Genomic DNA, 19,916 nt, shown 5'->3' with positions numbered 1-19,916 from the left:
TCTGTATTACATGCAAAGTAAAAGATGTCATGTAGTTTGAATGGCTTAGACATATTAATATAAATACATATATACTGTATATACACCATGTGAAGTGTTTTTATGTAAAGGAAGTGATTTTATATAAGATGAGAATGATATTAAGAAGAGACATCAGGAGGAAGAGAGAGACAGTTTACAACGGCCAGAGAGGAAAAGAAGCAGATGGAAAGATAAAAACAAAAGTGATGTAGAGGAATAGAGGTTGACTAATTTGTGAGAAAAAGAAAGACATGAACAGCAAAAAAAATGTTAACAGTGAAAAAGAGAGTGGTGAAGAGATAAAATGAGAGAAAGAGAAAAGACTGTAAACTGAGTGTAAACAGTTGGTCATACATTATAATGCTATGGTAGAAAAGTAACTGAGGAATATGAACATTGAGTTCATTACACTAACTGAGGTCATGTGATTTTACCTTTTCTCATCAGAGAGCTCCTCCCATAGTTCAGATACTTCTTCAACCACTCAGGACAAATCTGGGTGTGGTAGTTCTTTTGCTGTGCGACATAACCTTTGTCATTGTCCCACTTGTGTTTGGTGTAGACAGCCTCTGGTTTTGGAGCGATCCATGTCCCTGTCTCCAGGTTGAATGATACGAAGTCTTCTCCATCATAACCATCCTGATTATATCCTTTCACCTCATCAGTCTCATCGTCCCATTCACAGCCATACATCCACTGGTAAACATGGACACCTGAGAGACAGAGACAGAGACAGAGAGCTTGCAGTGAACCAGACTCAGATCACATCACAATCATTTCATTATTTTATTTAATATCAAATCTTCACCACAGAGCTCCACTCATCAACAGATACAGAGGATCAACTCCTACTGTTCTTACTGGCCTGATGGAAACTACTGGACATTTTAGACAGAGACAGAACAGACTGACAGGAGACAGGGACACAGTGGGAAACCCTACATCCTTTTCAATATCCATCAATTATTATTTTATTCTTTAAAATAAAAAAAATCACAACTGTTTTAAATGGTCAGAAACAAAAGCAGCTAAAGACTGGTTTTACTGGAAGCAGTTATTATAAAATCAAAGTTGTCATTGATTCATGTTCTATTGATCATCCAGTCCATTCATTAACTTAACACTTAAATATTATGTGTTTATTGTGGCACAGAAACACTATGGACAAATAAAGGTTAGTGGAATCTAATCTACTGTAGTTCTACTATATTATGGACACACTGTATTAGAAGAGTTCATCTAAACTGTTTTCTTCAACAAATTTACATCTTCAGCTAAAGATTTGTGTCATTGCTGATTATGTAATGAGTGTTATTATTTATTTATCACTTGAAAATAGTGAAACTGATGAGGATAAATCTTCAAGCTGCTTCTTTTGTCCAACCAACACTGAACAGTATTTAATTTAGAACATTAAAGAGAGAAAAGAAGGAAATGTTCATATCTGAGAAACGTGAATCAACAAATGTCTGATTGATTAAAGAGTTCAATGATCAGCTGATTGAAGAATTGTTGTCAATTCATTTAGTATCATCAACTAATTGATTTATTGATGAATCATTTCAGCACTGTTTGTCACGGCACAGACACAGTGCAGTCAAGTAAAGTTAATCTAATCCAGTCTGTAGTCCATGTACATATTTATTATTGATCAACAATCTGTGATCAGTACAGTAGAGTTCATTTAAAACACAAACTGAAATCTAACTTTACTCATCAATCAAAAATATAAAAAGAGCTTCAATGTGAAATGTAAAGAAATGTGATTTTCCTCTCATATCACAGCTTGTAGTGTTTGTCTTTTAGTTTGTGTTTCTTATTTGTTTTAGTTTGTGAGTCTCAGTTTTTCTTTGAGCTTCTTTAAAGAACTCTGATGATATTAGCATTCGACCAGCAGCTCGCTCTAAAAGTTAACATTTCATTTCTATTCACGGTCAGTTTGTCTCTGATTTATTTGTGAAACCTCGCTGCTAATAACAGATAACCTTCTGGAAAGTTAAGACGTCTACAGTTCTCTGACATTTACTGTGAGCCAACACTAGTTAGCTTGTTAACATTATGTGTATTTATGACAAATTACTAAAGATTTTTAACCACAATAAAATGACTAACTAGATAAAGACATTACTAAATCATTTTCTCGTTCTTCTTTATTTCAGAAAACAGTGAAACTCTTGTTGATCAGTCTGACAGACAGTCTGATCTGGTTCAACCTCCACTCAGTCCTCTCCTGCTCTCCACCATCAACTACAGCGTTACTGCATTTTAATAAACACACACAGTTCAGCTGCTGTCATTTAATTCTATAGTTTCTGTTCCTGTTGTCACATGAATGATCAGAAACAGTGATTTGATTGTGGCTCATTAATGCTAACGTTACCTGCTAAACCAGGCTAACTCCTCCACTGTGGCGCTGAGACGCTTTTTAAATCACTATTTTAGGATCATGACATCAAAACCAACATAAATGCTGTTTAATAACTACACCTGTATATTGTGTGGTCACAGAGAGCACCCTGTCTGAGCAGGTAGACCACACTGTTACTGTATTTAATCAGAATATGAAGGAAAATCTCTGGTTTCAGGTGTAGAAGATGCTTTCTAGATCATTTAACTGACAAACATCTTCACTGACTAGTAGGATCATTTCATCCTCTCTTCATCTGTCCAACTCTTAACTAAAAACTAATCATTAGTTCCCTGTCATAGTATCTATTGTTCTGAAGAGAAAGCGTGTATTGAAGTAGTTAAGTAATATATTAATTTATAACTGCCCAATGCCTGAAATCAGGCATGGTCCCTGAGAACCTGAGGCCCATCTTGACAGGTCAGAGTGATATTCGGATCATTTAAAAGTGTGTCATCAGAAGGGCTGCCACAAACGATTCCCTGCAAACATTTCATCAACCTGGGGGTTGACGGCAGGTCTAAGGGGCGACCTCTAGCGTGAAACGAGTTTAAAATAGGTCTAGGTCGCGCTTTGACCACAAACCAACTAGATGAAAAAAATAAATGTATACAACCAATCGGGTGAGAGCCCTTCTAGCCAATCAGAGGCGAAAAGGGCGGGACCTTCTACTTCAAACCTGGCAGCGAAACACGACTGCAGAGAATCAAGCACGGCACGTACCGAACAGTTTTTTCGGTAAGTTCGTTGACATAAAACATGAGAGACGGTTTATATGTGTTCATTATCATAGACTGTAGGTTCATATGCAACTTTCTGTGTTTTAAAAAGTGGCATTGACCGACCGTGCGTTATGTGTTTAACTGTCGAGTGGATTTCAAGCTAGCTGCTCACTCGGCTAACATGAAGCTCTTCAGTGTGCTTTCTGTCTAATATTCTGATATTTTTGGACTATTGGAGTTTAGAAATCCAGACATGAATCAGTGAAGCACTTATACAGACGAGCTGACATGGAGGTGTCCAGAAAATGCATTTTTTCCCCCAAGATAATTTGAAAATGTTAATTTATCTTCATAAAAAAAATAAAAAAACAATAGTAGCCTAATCTATTGATTAGCTGTTAAAATGTTAATATTCAGTGGATTGTGAACATAAAAATCTGACTCCCAATGCAATGCCTAATTGTCTGCTTTGTTAATCAGCAATGCTTCTTCTATTTAAAATCATGTAATGTTTTTATTTTATCATTATCTGGGACTTTTTGGCCTATGTAAATATAACCAAAAAGCAATTTATGCCTGTTTCATGACTTAACATTCATGTGATGTATGTAGTATGTACGTAGGTGAATTAGATGGTAAAACGGTGTACAATTTCCCAAGATGTGTTTAAGAATTGTTAAGTAATATACTTCAAATGTTTTTCCAGCTTCACATGACAGAGTGAGGATCTCCACTCCAGGTGAAGGAGCCATTGATAGGAGGGAGAGGGGGCCAGAGGAGATCGTGATCGCCTACAAAGTGTTTTTCAACTGTGTTGGTGTTTTTATGTTTATTGCACATACAGCTAAAAATAAAGAGACCACTGCTTCGATTAAATTGGGATTATTCCACCAATGTTGATTTCTAAACTCCTCCTAAGTTTGAAAAGTAGTGTTGTGTTCTAAAATGAATATGAACCTGTTTTCTTTGCATTATACAACTTCTGAAAACACCAGAATTGTTTTGTCATTTTGACCTGTTGTCAGTAGATTATAGAATGAAACAAAAGTGTTCATTTTACTCAAACACATAGCTATGAATAGTAAAACCAGAGGAACTGATCATTTTGAAGTGGTCTCTTAGCTTTTTCCAGAGCTGTATGTGTAAGAATCATGTTGGTCTCATTATTTTATTATTTTTTTTAGTTTTTCAAAAGTGTTCTGATTATGTTTGTGTAATAAAACTTTAAAGAAATTGCACTTTTGTGTTGTCAAACTTATAATTTCCCCCCAAAGGTAGGTTCTGTTAATACATTGTATTTATGTAAATGTGTTAATTTATAGCAAAAAATATTTATAATATCATTTATTATTCATTAAATGTATTGTCTATATGTAAACACTAATTGTATTTACAGTTAATCAGTCAATTTGAACAGATAACATTTCGACGTTGAACAGACGTTAAAACGACGTCGAGACGTAGACGCAGCCAGGGGCTTTAAAAGTAATGCTGAAATGAAGGTTGAAAAGACGTCAGATCGCAACGTCAACATCTTCTCAACCTGCATTTGTCAACCTCTTTTTAACTCCACTGCAGAAACATCTAAAACTCGACTCATTCAGCTGTAAAAACATATCAGAATATTTACTGGATCATTTTTAGAAGGTGAATAATGCGCGTTTAGAAGACATCTGTGTTACAACGTGACGTTGTGGAGACGTTGTTTGCGACAGTTAAAAAGACGTCGAGGTTGCGACGCGACGTCGTTTCAATTTGCATTTCAGCATTACTTTTAGACCTCCTGGCGACGTGTACGATTAGACGTTTCAACGTTTATTAGACGTCAAAATGTTTGCAGGGTTACCGAAAAAACTGTTCGGTACGTGCCGTGCTTGCTTCTCTGCAGTCGTGTTCCGCTGCCAGGTTTGAAGTAGAAGGTCCCGCCCTTTTCGCCTCTGATTGGTTAGAAGGGCTCTCACCCGATTGGTTGTATACATTTATTTTTTTCATCTAGTTGGTTTGTGGTCGAGGCGCGACCTATACCTATTTTAAACTCGTTTCAAGGTAGAGGTCGCCCCTTAGACCTGCCGTCAACCCCCAGGTTGATGAAATGTTTGCAGGGTCATTCAGCAGCTGTGTAGTTCGGTTGCAGTAGTCGCCATGTGGGTTTGTTTACAAGGGAGTAGCATGCATTGAGAAGCCGGGAGGAGAGTAGAGCCAGCCGCTATGTAGCGGAAGAGTTTTGAGAGAAAAACAAAGCGTCGACTATTAAAGGTGCAGTAGGCAAGTTTTATAAAACTAACTTTCTGTCATATTTGCTGAAACTGACCCTATGTTCAAGTATAATTGCATGAAGCAGGTCATTTAAAAAAAAAATCGGCTCCTCTGGCCCCACCTAGAGCCTGTAGCGCGATTTGCAAGACATCCACCGCTCCACATTCAGATGCACCAATCACGTCCAGGGGTGTATCTAACAGAGTGTCAATCACTGCTCATGGACAAGCATTTCATAGCGCCCTCCCCTCCCTCCACCACCTCGCACCACTTGTCCGTGGGCGTGTAGAAGGAGCCGGGATGTAATCCTCGTCTGAGGCCTGTGTCTCAGCTTCACTCTCAAACGTCTAACCACATCAACAGGTAGCGGTCATATATCTACCACATAGCAAATTGATAAATCTAAACTGTGGAATAAAACGCCACAATGAATGCTTCTAACTGTTACTGATAGCAAACATCACCGATGTAGGCTACTTTCAGAAACATCCTAACCTTGGTTTTGTCCTAAAGTTGACTATTGCTAAATATTTTGACCTAAAATTATTTAGCAATAACGAAGGGTATTATAAAAACTACGTCGGTGTGTTCCATGCTAGTTTGTTTACTCGCTCTCTCTCGGTTCTCTGCTCGTGCACAGTATTCCAGGGCCAATATGCACGCGCTCTATCGTGCACAGCTCTCCCTTGTGGGGGGAGGGGCTTGGGAGACCGTTTTGGGCTTTAGCGGAAAGTGGGGAGGGACTGAGAAGTTGTCGATGTTCAAATTTTTTGGCTAAGTCCTGGATCTTCGCAATCCTGCCTACTGCACCTTTAAATTAGTTGTCGGAGATTTTTAAGGTCGACATAATCGTGACTAGTCGACTAATCGTGGCAGCCCTAATCATCTTCCGCCTTCTTCTGGTACTTTTTTCGGTTCACTACGAGTTCTGAAAAAAAAAAATAGACAAATTGTATATCCAGACGTGCGCCTTAATCAGGACAGGTATACTATGACTTTTCTAAGCGATTCTTCCAATGGGGCGAGAATAATCGTGCAAAAATCGAGCACTCTAACTTCAGAGTTTCGTAGAAATTCTGAAAAAAAAAGGTTCAATCTCACCAGGGGGCCACAGTTTTTGAGGTACAGAGATAAAAATACATAAAAACGTAGGGATTTTTGTTGGCTTTCAGATGGTGTGGGTTTTATTTGTGTGGGATGTATGGTTTGGAGTTCAGCGAGTGAGGAGTGCGCCGACCAGTTTTCAGATTTTTCTCCATGTGTGTATGTGAAAAGCGAGAGCGATTTTTCGCCGAAAATCCGTTTCGAATGCCCTTCTTTCTCAATCGACAGAGGCCACAATTTTCGCAGTACACGCGTGGGAACAGCACTCAGTTGTAGAGGAAAGACGGCTGACGCTCACAATGTGTTCGTTTTCTCGATAGGACTTGTAGTTTTTGAGAAATAAGCATTTGTTCGGAGGGCAAATCCTAGGGTACAGAAGAGATGGGAGTATAACATATAGAATATCATGTGCGGCGTGTAGTCGTGGCAAAACATTAGGGATTTTGACACCTTTACAGCACTAGGCAGAACAGCTGCTAGGCCTGCTAGCCATAGCTCCTCTCTTTGAATGAACTACAACTTCTCAGTCATGTTTGACGTTTTTGTACAAATTATACCTGGCTGCTTAGCTGCAGCTCCTGACAGAACATTCCTGACATGTTTCCTTCACTTTATTAGGTAAGTGAATTTCTAGAATAATCTATATGTTAAGTGTTTGTGCCCAACATTGACGAACTGCTAATAGAAGTTAACTACTAACCATAGCTCATGTATGTTAGCGAGCTAGCGGGGCTACCCACGGCGTCCCAACACGGAGGCTATTGGGGCTAGCCGCGAGCTAATTTGCCACGGGGCTAGCGTGACCTTATCACGTGATAAGGTCATCAAACGGCACTGAAGTTAAAACGTAATGTTGAAGTTTTACAATTTAAAGGGATGATGATATTTTTAAATAAAGTGCATCAGTGTCAAACTGAAAAATATTATTCCACCACGTAAAGTAAGAAATGTTTATGGCTTGTAACAGCGTTAATGACAGTATATATAATATGATGTTTTTAATTACATAAACGATGAGCTGTTAATAGATGCACTGTGTTGTTTGAAGTCTGGGGATCCTAGTGAGGACACCCCTCTTAAAGGTGGGGGTGTGACGATCTCTCCCACTCTCTTCCTTAATTGGTGCTGGCTTTCAGGTGGAGCTGGGAGGGGTCTGCTGCATGTACCTGCCCTTGTGGGCTCATTTTTAATGTTTGATTTAGACTAGTATTTAATTGATGACAAGAGCGAAAATCAGTTATTATGTATTCTTTGATATAACTACTTTATGATCTGTTTTGCTTGATCTTTGAGGAGGCAGGCTACATGAATGATAAATGTTAATGTCTGGTAATGTTTAGAAATAAAATACCTGCCACCTCTCTCTGTATGTGTTCATTTCCATTCAATTCAGTTTCACGATTGTTTACAGTTTATAAATTAGCAGCCTGAATAGGTTTGTTTTCACTAAAAAAAGGGTGAGGGGTTAACAGACAACTTCATCCAATCACACCCATTACAGTAGCTTAGCCAGCATAAAAGACAAGCCCATGTCATCGAGAAGTACATTCTTGCCCATAAGCTGAATTTTTGTGCTTATATTGCTTGTTAATTACTCAGAATTGATTTAGTTTTGATTAACATTTATTGTTAAAGACATAAGCCGTGAATCTGTAGTTCCACTATAGGTGAGGATAGAAGTTACAATATTCTGAAATAAAGGAATGCCTCTGTCGCATATCCTCATTAGTGTTTTGTTGAGATGCTGTTTTTTCATTGAAACACACAGATGTCAGAAATTACCTATTGGACATCGTAACAACGGTATGTGTAACTGATTTACTCAAAGTCTCTTGACAAATAGCTGTTGTGATGTTAGTTTTCACACAGGTTCAAGATGTCTGGTGGAATTAATTAATTGGCAAAAACAAATGAGCAGATACAATATAAATTACTAATTCAGTTGTAAATCTGTCAGATATGATTACCTTACATGATTTTTCTCATTGTTATTTAAAAAAAAAAATCCTTAGTTCATGGGCTGAGCCCTCAAAAGGCTCTCTGAATCTAAGCCTGTACACAGCTGTGTTCATGAAATGTGAAAATCCATACTTTGTTGTAGGACTATAATAAAGATATCATTGGAAAGAGCTCAACCTGGGGAATAGCATATGTCAGTTAGGGGATTGTAAATGGCTCCTTCTTTGAACTATTGACCTTTGAACTCTGACTTCTGAGAAGTTCTGAAGGGCTGTAATTCTGCATCAAAAGGGGCTATAGACACAGGACAAAGTGTTCTAGAAAGCTTATGAACTCTGCCTTTTGTGCCTGTGTGACTATACCTAGTGGATATAGACCGAAAGTGGGGGCGCTGTTCAAAATGGTAAGCATATTTTTTCACCCACTTGACAATTATATACTTAATTTCTGGTCACATAAATGTGTTTCCCACACCCTTAAAACCCCCGGCTATGTATTGATTTTATTACTTATAACCTCCTATTCTAGGAACTCACTAATCGTTGTAGAAACTACAAATCCCTTGAGCTGCGACATGTTGCTTGATAACAAGTCACGTAATATTTGTAGTTTTTCGGTTTTCAAACACATATGTTAAAATAGGGTTGTAAAAAAGATATATATACTAATTACATCGAATATCTAGTATTGCCGAACTAGCGATGACATTGCTTTAAGTTGATATATTTTAAGAAAAAGTAAAGATAGTTTATTTAAGATGTATTTAGAACCGCCCAATAGAGATTTACGCCAAAAAGCAATGCAGTTTGGTTCTCCGGCTTTATAGAACAGTAGATAGGGTTAGGATTGGTTTATCTGCTTAACACATTAAACATTTACTACAGCCGAACTTGTAATGGCAGTGATTATAGTTGCTTTAAGTTAAGAAATGACACACAACACTGCATTTGAGTCGTTTATTTGAAAATATTATGAAGCTTTGCTGTAGCTTGGTTGAGCGGCAGAAACCAAACGCAGCCAATCCACGGCAGACAGCTATAGACAGGAATCAAATGAGTCCAACTACGTCACTAGGCTTTCTGCCAATCTCATAAGCCTTCTTTTAATAATACAGTTCAAAATGTACCAGGTTTAACGAATGAATTGAGTAACACGGCATTAGTAGCATTCACTTTGAGGATGTGGGTAGTATTTTCACACTAATCAGCTCGTTTTGTACCCCGGGATGACGACGGAGGTTGACCGGCCGATCACCTCAGGAGGCCGGCTGCTCGCCTCTGTTGGCTGGTTCCACAGGTGGCGCTTCACTTCTCCGAAAACGTCCGAGCAAACTTCCCTAACCCACTAAACATTCGACGTCTGATAGACGTGCAGATCAGGTCTATATTGCGTCCGTCGGTCCATGACCAATTCTGAACGTCTACACGACGTGCAAACTAGGTCCGCTATTTCGACGTCTAACCATGACCCCATTTCGACGTCAATATGCCGTTCAACATTTGATCGTCAGACGTGATAACTTTTCTGGAGGTCATATAGACGTCTAAGACAGGTGCAGGAAATTGACGAATGTATATATATTTTTTTTATTTAAGATAAATATCAAACTTGTTGTTATCAACATGATTAATCAATACGAATGATTAATAATTTATATTCATATTCATTGTTGATTTGAGATTAAAAAATATTTATTATTTATTTATTGTATACATAATATTTTGTTATTTTACATTTTCTTATTTTTCCTACTGGTTTATTTAAGGGTCTCTGGACCGTAGTTTGTGCAACCAATCCGGTCTGGCTAAATTTAACTGAGTTCTGCGCCACAGTCATATCGGGCGAAATCGAAATGTGTGCAAATTTGCGACTCTAACTGGCTGAAGCATTGTGTCATCACATACACCGTAAGAGCCACTCCGATTGGCCCAGGTGTTCCTCTTCTGTGGAAGCAATGGCCGAGTCTGCTCCGTAGGCTACGACCGCTACTACAGCTGTTCTAAATCATCGTTCACTAAATTGCAGGTAAGTTCGGTCAACCCATACTGCCTAGTTAACTTTATGTTCAGTCATAGTGTTTGCTGTTTTAGCTTTGTCGTATTAATCTAAGCAGTTGTTGCTACAGTTAGCATTGCATCTTTTCCCATCAGCTCGTTAGCTTTTGAACGCAACCACCGTGCTAACGTGCTACAGATGCTTTAACGTGAACAATTGTACACATTAAAGCGTTTATTAGACGTCGAAATGTTTGCAGGGGACACTGCAAACAACAGTTGTTCGGTCGCTATCATTATCAGAGCGATAGTAGTTATTCCTGTGTGAGACTTTGGCTGGCCGCCATTGTTGGGATAACTGTTCTTGTTGTTTTTTTCCGGCAATACAGACGCATTCTAAAAAAGCTGGCGGTGTTAACTGCCGTTTCGATCGCTAATCATTTGTCTTTTTCTACTTGTGCAGATGGAGTCATCCTGTTTGATAATCGGGCAACTGAGGACTTCATAAGGGCACTTTTTTTTACTTTTATTTTTATTATGTTATTGTTCTATTTGTATTATATTTGTAGGCTATTGCTACATTTTTATTCACAGACCGAAGGTAATTTTATTTATTGTATTTTACCACTTTTTCACAAATTGTACTGCATTTTATGTTGCCTAAGACTGACGTTTGCAATAAAGATTGGGGAAAAAACTGTCGGGATTGGATTGTGATTTATTGTAGACCAGATTAGTCTAAAATGAGTTTAAGTTTAACGTAGAAACGACGTCTAGAAGACCACATTCGGACTACAACTGGCTCCTATACAGAGGTCCTGTGGACGTCGGTAACGGACGTTCACTCGACGTCGGGAAAAGACGTCGTCTGTTGTAACAGTCTGCACCTTCAGAGGACCAAACTTCGACGTTCAAAAACGACGTTGAAAAGACGTTGTTTGAACGTGTCTTTGCGCAGTGGGAACAGGCGCTATTTGAATAAACTGATCACATATTGGGGATCTACACGGTTACTTTCTCGCATGAAAAAATATTGAAACTTAAGTAAGTGACGTATTAACAGCTCTAGAGCTACTCACCCTCAAACGTAACACTGAGTCGTAATTTGGGCGCATGCAAAATGACAACTGTGACCGGAGTGTCGATATTTACTCGACCGCTAGAGGTCGCTTAACTTTGAAACGTAACATGAGGTCGTAATTCGCCGCTTGTACATACGAGTCGACTCGTGGTCGTTTTTTCGAGGACAGTCTCAGAAAGAAACATGAACTGAAACACAGGAATTACAAACTAATATCTTACTGTACATTAAATCATTTCTTTGTATATCACATTGAAGAGCTCATATGTTTAAACGATAATACATTTGGGCTGCAGTTTCTGATAGTTTGCAATCGCACATTTGTTTGTGTTTTTATTAATGGACAAATTTAAACTCTTCATAGTTCTTTGATTTATGCTTAAAGCTCAAACTAATCATTGTTGTCACTGTTGATAATATGTCTTTTTAAATGAATCGATTAATTGTTAATATGTCAGAAGGTAGAAGGAAAGTCTTGCCAATGTCTCAAAGCTTAAAGTGGAATATTCAAATTGCTTATTTTGTCCAACCAACAGTGACCAGTATTTAATTTATAATGATGTCTGAATTAATTATTTTCTATGCTGTCATATCAGTCAGATTTATTAAAGTATACTGGTACCATCATATTATATCAGTATATATAAAAAATCAGAACATCAGTTCTAAATCACGATTTAATATTTTTTACAGATAAATAGTGAAACACAAACCAACCTCCAGTTTGGTTGAAGCGCTGCTTTAAAATTCCAATGCTGGCTTTGAAGACTTGCTGTTTAGCCAAACAGCTCTGAGTCCGACGATCCCAGTGCTGTGGCTCCTCTTCAGTAATTTTGTTCATCCAGTCTTGTGTGGGTACGTTTTTGTTGGAGATGCTGTCACAGTGATTTATCTGAGTACCATCAACTATCCCAAAAGAGACATACTCTGGGAAGTTTGGGACTCCAGAAGACCCAGTGTGGAAATACTGTAGAGAGTGAGTCACTGTAAGAAAATGACAATAACTTTTTTTTTTTACTTTTTTAATGTGGTAATGTTATTCACATGTGCACCTAGAGTACATTCAAGACAAATTATTTATTTTGTGCAGTCAATGAATATGTTAATATATAACTTAGATAGACCTACATATTTTAGATGTATATTATTTTGTTGTTATTTAATCATGACCAAAGCAGGCATTTCAGGATTTAAAATGTAAATCAGCGCTCTCTGCTGGACAAACTAAATAATAAACTACGTACTGACAACTATGTTTTTAAAGGAACAGTATGTAAGAAATGTATTTCAATTAATCATAAAATGGCCCTGATATGTCACTAGACATGAAGAAATCATGTTCATTTCAAATACTTATATCACTGACAACAGTGGTCCGGCCAGGATATTGTCATTTAAAAGTGAAAGTTGCAGCCCTCAACTGATGTTTTTGTTGTCATGTTGTGTTTTGGTCTGAGGCGCCACCCTCCACCTATCTACTAATCACGAAGTCAGTAGAGTTTCGTCTTCCAGGTTGCCAGCTCTGCTCTAGTTACCGCAGCTGCAGCTACGAACGTGTCGGATAAAACATGTATAACGTTACTAAACCTAAAAGACCTCGTTATGAATCTGAACTACGTCGTGACAAAGTCCGAAATAAAACAAGGATTTGTATAGGAGATGCCTTTGAAAGATGGAGACGGCTGAAAACGGAGAAGAATTTGAAGACAGACGCCAACGTTGCTAATTTTCTCCTGGCTAACTTACTTGTACATAATGTAAATGGACATTTCAAATATTCACGACAGTCGAACAAAGTTATGCATGTTCGTGCAAAGTAACGTTACGTTAGCGCATACAGAGGAGGTGGGTCATCAAATTGAAAAGGTAAGGAATTGTTTGGGAAATAAAAACGGCGAGTCGTCATTGCTAACATTAGCAATGCATTATGAGCCCGTTTCTCTGTCATTATGCTGAAACGCCGAGGAAAACAACATTAGCACGTCGATTATGGCAATGTGAAACGTAATTGAGACGTATTGAGTAGCCTAACGTTACCTCGGTAACCTGGCAACCTCGAGTCAGGGGGGAGGTTGGAGGGGATAGACCGTTCTACAGTATTTTGAAAGTGATTGCAGTACCAGTTTTGGCCAGTTTTGGCCACAATCTTACATACTGTTCCTTTAAGTTACCAGACATTTTAGCAGTTGTTTTTTTAGTTCGATGTAAAAAATGTTACATGTACATATATAAATCTGTGAATGATTGTAAATATTGAACCAACAAAGTATTACATTATCTGGCTTCAGTAGACATGTATATGTCCATGAATCAAAGAAAATATTTCCATAATTAAATGGAAATACGAGTTTCATCTTTATCAGACATGCCTGATGAACATTTTAAAGCTTGACTGGGCAAAGTGCCCCATATTTGGTTGTGGACAAGAAAACTGTTTAATTATTCGTTTATTTGTGTTGTGTTTTTTTTTTACTTTAACGCTCCGTAATTATGCTGCTCTGATCGTTTCGTTTCGACTTCTCCACAGCCCTTTTCAGAAATAGACATTTGGCTATAATTCATGAAAGAGTAGGTCTAGTAAAGAAGTCATTTGAGTCATCAGACACTAATATAATTCATATCAGGCACGAAACCTTTTCTCTGGTCAAGTTAATTAAAATCATGTAACTCACCTGCTGACACTCCGTGAACAAGGAGAAACAGAAACACGAACGGCTTCATCATCTTCGTCGAATCAAACTCTGCGAAATAATGTGTTTCTTTGTCCAGATGAATAGACTGCGTCCTGTCAGTTCAAACTCCAAAGCTGAAGTGCTGGTCAAACATGGAGAAGAGTCAACCTCCATCTGAGCCAATAGGAAATTATTCTGAGAGTCCACGTCACTTGTGGCTGCGTTAATCTGACCCACTGAGGTTGTTAACGAAAGTGAAAGTAAGATCTTCTCATCACAGCCAGTGGAAGATAATGGAATGATGTGTGATCTTCAAGCAGAGCCGGCCCAAGGCATAAGCGAACTAAGCACCTGCTTAGGACCCGCGGCCAGTAGGGGGCCCCAAAGACCAATCTGTTTTTTTTTGCATGTATGAGTTAGCCTGGTCGTCACCATCCTACGTTTCCGCCCGAAATTTGATTTCGGTCTGCACGTTAGTCTGGCCCAATGTAATAGGAATCCGTCTCCGTAATGGGCGGATGCTTATTTTGAGGTTTAAAATCATTGGAGTTCCCTTAACCAATCAGCAACGTTTGGTAATGACGTATTGTGCGCCGGGGTTCAGGCTCTTACGCTTACCACTTCCGCTTCAAGTTAAATAAATCAAACTTTTCCCAAAGCCAGTTGGAAGTAGAGCTACGACGTCCTTGCCATTTATAAAATTGACAAGACAAGCCCATGGGCGTGGTAGTGGGGGGAAAAGGGGACCTGACTACCCAGGGCCCGAGTAGGGAGAGGGCCCATGAAAATCTAGATTTTTATTATTTATTTATTTTTTGAATGAATGAACTGGGCCCGCCAATTAATTGGTGTCATAATGTATTTCAAATATATTGATAACAGCAACTGAGAGAATGAACTTTGTGTCACAGCCCTCCCAACATATTATTCTGGGGGCCCCCTCTTGGAGATGCAAAATGGTTTAGTCCGCCTATAGACAGCGGCCGGCAACAAGTACGTCAGTGAGCGCAGACTGATGACCTGGAGGCTAGCTGTCATCGTGCCTCCCAAAAAACACAAATCGGGGGTACCAGAAAAAGAAAGAGCGGAAAGAAAAAGAAATGAGATAGAATGAGAGGAAACAACTGTTAACTGTTTTCTTTCCAAAAGGTGAACCGAGTTTACTTGTTGTGTAACTGCATCCAATTAACGTTAACGTTGTCGTAGCCCGGAGTCAGTGGGCATTTACTGGGATGTAAATTACATCCTTACAACTCGTGTAAGGCTTTAGCAAGGCTTTATTTCTTTTTCTGCAAGCTGAAGAATAATTTTATTGAAAAATGAGATAGTTGATTTGATTCTCTGTGTTGTTGGCTCCTGTTCAAGAAAAAATGTTTTAAAATCAAAATGTGTCATGGATCAAAACGTTAGTACACAAACCAGATGTAGCCTAATGTTTATAGGCGTTTGAGCACAAGTAGGCCAAATGCATCAATTCAGGTGGTGAATGAAAGAACTAGTTATCAATATAATCTGATCTGATTTTAGCTTAAAACCCAATTTATGCTTGTTTATTTATAAATAAATGCCCCCATTTTTATTTATTTATTTATTTATTTATTTTTTTGCTCGCACACTGCAATGGATAGGGGCCCACTGACATTAAGAGTATACAGGGCCCAGAATTTGATGCTACGCCCCTGCATGAAGCTACACCAGGTCATGTGATTCTACCTCTTCTCACCAAGAAGCTCCTCCCATAGTCCAAAAACGTCCTCAGCCTCTCAGGACAAAGCTGAGTGAGATGATTGACAGTGTGAGACAATCCAGCTCTGTCTGATTCCCACGTGTATTTGGTGATGACAGCCTCCACTTTCTCAGAGATCCACGTCTTTGACTTGAAATCAAATGTTATGAAGTCTTCTCCGTTGTAGCCAAACTGATCAAAACCATTAATCTCTGAAGTCTCATCGCCCCATTCACAGCCAAACATTCTCTGCATAGTGTGGACACCTGAGAGACAGACAGAGATTAATGTAGTCAAACAAATACTAAAACTATGATCTGAAACAATTAGTTACTGATCTACATGTGTTACTATAAAACGATTTTGGACTGAATGCATAACATTGTACGTGCAAAATCAAAAAAATAAAAACGTCTAGCAGACAGTGTTAATCTCAAATCTAGACTCTCTTGTCTTTACGCAACAAAAGTTCTTAAGCGTGTGAAACAAAAAACGTACCTTCTGTCTGTTTTAACTTCAACATCAGATCCTTAATGATGTAATTGAAGAAGCTGTGACCGTCCCGACACTCATCATTGTACCAGTCTATCTGTGTTGGGTCGTCTTTCATCAGCTCTGTCATCCAGTCCTGTCTGGGTTGTACTCTTTGGATGTCGCTGTCACAGTAAAGAACCTCGACTCCATCAACCATTGTAACACCAACAAACTCTGGCAGGTTTCTGACTCCCAGTGATCCAGTGAAGAAAACTTGCAGACTGTGAGTCACTGCAGAACAAAGATATTCTATTAAATTTAACATTGTCTTTGCTTGAAATCAACTCATATAAACATCAGAAGATCTAGCTTCTAAAGTTTAGCTTCACAAATTAACAATTTAGTTAGCGTTTGGTTCATTTTCTCAAAGATGCCAAAGATTGTCAAGTCAAGACATAAGAAAGAAAATACATGTCATAACTTTGTTTTTTTAAATTCCTTTGCTACAAAAGACTGAAATAAAACATGACCTTACTTGAAAACGCACCATGACATAAAAGGAGCAACAAAAATAGACATGTCATCGTGTTGTAGGAGACATGAGGTGGATTTGGAGTCTTAAGGGGCATTAATTCACATCAAGTGCACAGGCTGACACGATCTGAAACCTGAGAGGAAGTTTGATGTCTACACAGCGTGACCACAACCGTCACAAACCGCTGACATTTAGTTGGTAAGAAACAGCAGAGCCCAGCGTGGGATCTTTTAACTTAAACATTAAAACATCTTCATTTGTGTTCATCTCTGTCGTCTTTGCAGGGAACATCATCAAATGTATGCACATGGGTCTGAAATGGCAGTTTCTGTATAACTGGATTCATCTGATATGGAGGCTTTATAGAAATTAAAATCCATAAAGTTAGTTTAAATAGTATATATTATTAATTATATATTGTAAACTGAAACCCGATGGTCATCAATGAATTAATGAAATAAATTACTGTTTATTTAATCAGCATTTGCTGGTGCTAGAAATTAATCTGTGGATCATTTATCATTTATCAAGCAACAGACAGATACGGCCTTTTGTTGTTTTAATGTCAGTTCTGTTTGAATGCACAGCAGAGTCAAAGCCACGTGAAAGAGCTGCATACATAAAGACTTTTACCATCGGCATTTTCCTGACTATAGAAACCAGGCCGTCAGTGCTCTATGAATCTTGTCTCCAACTGACCTATATTCAGTTTTGTTACAGCTCTGACAATTAAAAGACCACCAGGGTAACCTGGAACTGGAATGACAGGACATTTAAACTTCATCTTCAAACATCTGAACATGTTTCTGCTGGTGCAGTTCCAGTCTCAACTTTGCCGTAAGGTCAGAAGATTACTGTAGAAGTGTACTTATATTAGAGTACAGTAGAATGAATCTCTCAGTGATCTGTGATGGTGAACTGTTATCATTAGAGCTCATTAAGGAAACACCATCTGTACCCACAGATGTTGAACTGAAATCTTCAGCCAACTCAATGCCTGCATCCGTGTTTAACTAATAATATATCGGTTTAAAATAACTGCATTTTTACTATAAAATATTTTTTAAAAAAAGCAGAACCAGGAAGAATAGGCAGAAATCACAATGACATAGACGAACACAAACTTTACTCTCTGCTTCTTATCCACAGAAGCTTCTTCATTTGTTTGATTAAATTCTTGCATAGTTTATCAGTTGGGATTTTTAAAAATAGGTGCATGTCTTAAAGGGTTAAATGATTTATAATATCAAACGTCTGTTTCGACATGGCTAAGGAGATCTTTCATTATGAGATCAAACCTTGACCTATTTGAGAAAATTCCCATTTGATGGTGTGAACAGAGTTTCTGTGTGTCCCCTTAGAGTCAAATTTCAAACTGCCAGTGACACTGCTCTGCTCTGCACTGCTCTCCACCTCACCCTCTCAGCCTCCAGAAGTGCCATCTCCTGCTTATCAATAGTCTCCCCACTTCTTAACCTCACTGCCAGTTCCTCCCATGCTTTCATGCAATTGAGGTGTTCTGGACTGTTTTCATGTGATGTGAGGTAAGTGCTCGCATGATTCCAATTTGTCATTCCAGAAAATATGTCTAGAACAGCGACATTCACTGCGTTAAATGCTGTAGATTAAATGGAGCAAACCTCATGTGCTTCACGCTCTCACACATCGAAACCTTGGCCTTGTTATCATATACAGGAAGACGCTGTTCACCACAGTACAGGAAATTCTAAATTTATCCTTCGGTTGCTTCTACAGAATCAGAGGTTGAGTCGTGCAGCTGATTGAATTTGGGTCTTAAAATAATAGCTGCAGGTCTTAAAAGGTAAAGCGACTAAGCGACACAAATCCTCAGTTCCTGTCATGCGATAGAAACAACGCACCAGTCCACTGGGATCACTGTCTTAAGAAAGACAAACGAACCAAGAAAACACCGTCTCAACCACACGGTAAATATGAAGCGTATCTTTACAGCATCAGCAGAGGAGAGGCCACAGAGCTGTGGTGGATTCTAGGGACATAACTCACTATAACACATTCTACATCCTCTTATGTGTTAAGCCCAGATAAAGTCATACGTTCATCAAAAAAGCAGTTTTGTAGCTTATTGTTGGAAAACATCTCCTGTGCTAACGTGAACATGTAGAGCAGAGTTTAACATGTTTGACAGACCTTCACTTTGAGTCATAATATTACATTTTCTAACACATCAGACAGCTTGAAGTTAATGTTTTCTCCTTACGCGCCGTGTCCGTCCCAAACTGAGTCAGTCTTGTCTGTGAGACAGCTGATCCAGATGTTTTCATTCAGCTCCATTGCACAAATAATATTCATGATCCTGCTGAACTGACTGCAGTCACAGAAACACGTCTGGACTCATGAAAAGAGACAATCTTTATTGGAAAGTGAGACATCAGGACAAAAACAAAGAGCAGCACGTTTGAGACTGAGGTTCAAGTATTTTCATCAATACTTTGAGGTTTCAGAGGAGTCCTGCAGAGGGACACTGATCATGTTCAGTGTTCTTTGACTTGATCACAGAGCTCTTTAGTGGCTTATAAGACAGTACTGTCACCTGTTCCTGACCTCGTACCTAACATACATTTTAACTAAAGTACATACAGTCGATCAGCCATAACATTATGACCTAATATCCTAATATTGTGTAGGTCTCCCTTGTGGTGACTCATCAGAGAATGGACATGGGCCTTCTGAGGGTGTCCTGTGGTGTTAGTGGGGGGGGGGGGGGGGGGGGGGGGGCTTTGAGGGAAGGGGCCTTTGTGAATCATCCCGCAGATACTTGATCAGTTTGGGATCTAGTGAATTTGGTCATAATGTTGTGGCTGATCTGTGTATATTCAAACTGATTTTATTTTGTGGTGGGCTTTGTCTTAGGAGGCTAGAACAGCATGTCAACACTGACCCAGGATAAGTTCTTCAAACAACCAAACTCCAAACCTACCCTAAC

General features: G+C 38.8%; 1 protein-coding gene across 4 annotated transcripts in view; it reads right to left on the bottom strand.

The window, feature by feature from the left end:
- Positions 1-17,000, bottom strand: part of LOC311501330 (class I histocompatibility antigen, F10 alpha chain-like) — a gene marked incomplete at its 5' end in the record, with an annotated part of 33,215 nt that extends 16,215 nt beyond the window's left edge. For 3 of the 4 annotated variants that reach the window (XR_014699507.1, XM_084563088.1, XM_084563089.1), the window contains 3 exons: positions 456-734; positions 12,262-12,528; positions 14,217-14,344. Coding sequence is in view for 3 of the 4 variants with exons in the window: in XM_084563088.1 (XP_084419214.1) it covers positions 456-734; positions 12,262-12,528; positions 14,217-14,268 (598 nt within the window). Of the gene's footprint in view, positions 1-455; positions 735-12,261; positions 12,529-14,216; positions 14,345-15,929; positions 16,209-16,440; positions 16,708-16,951 lie in introns of those variants that run through there. The other variant, XM_084563090.1, reaches the window with a different exon arrangement.
- Positions 17,001-19,916: the final 2,916 nt, after the last annotated feature.

Source organism: Chelon labrosus, assembly GCF_963514085.1.
Source record: "Chelon labrosus genome assembly, chromosome: 16".
Taxonomy (NCBI): Eukaryota; Metazoa; Chordata; class Actinopteri; order Mugiliformes; family Mugilidae; genus Chelon; species Chelon labrosus.
This window is presented reverse-complemented; position numbering and strand designations above follow the sequence as displayed.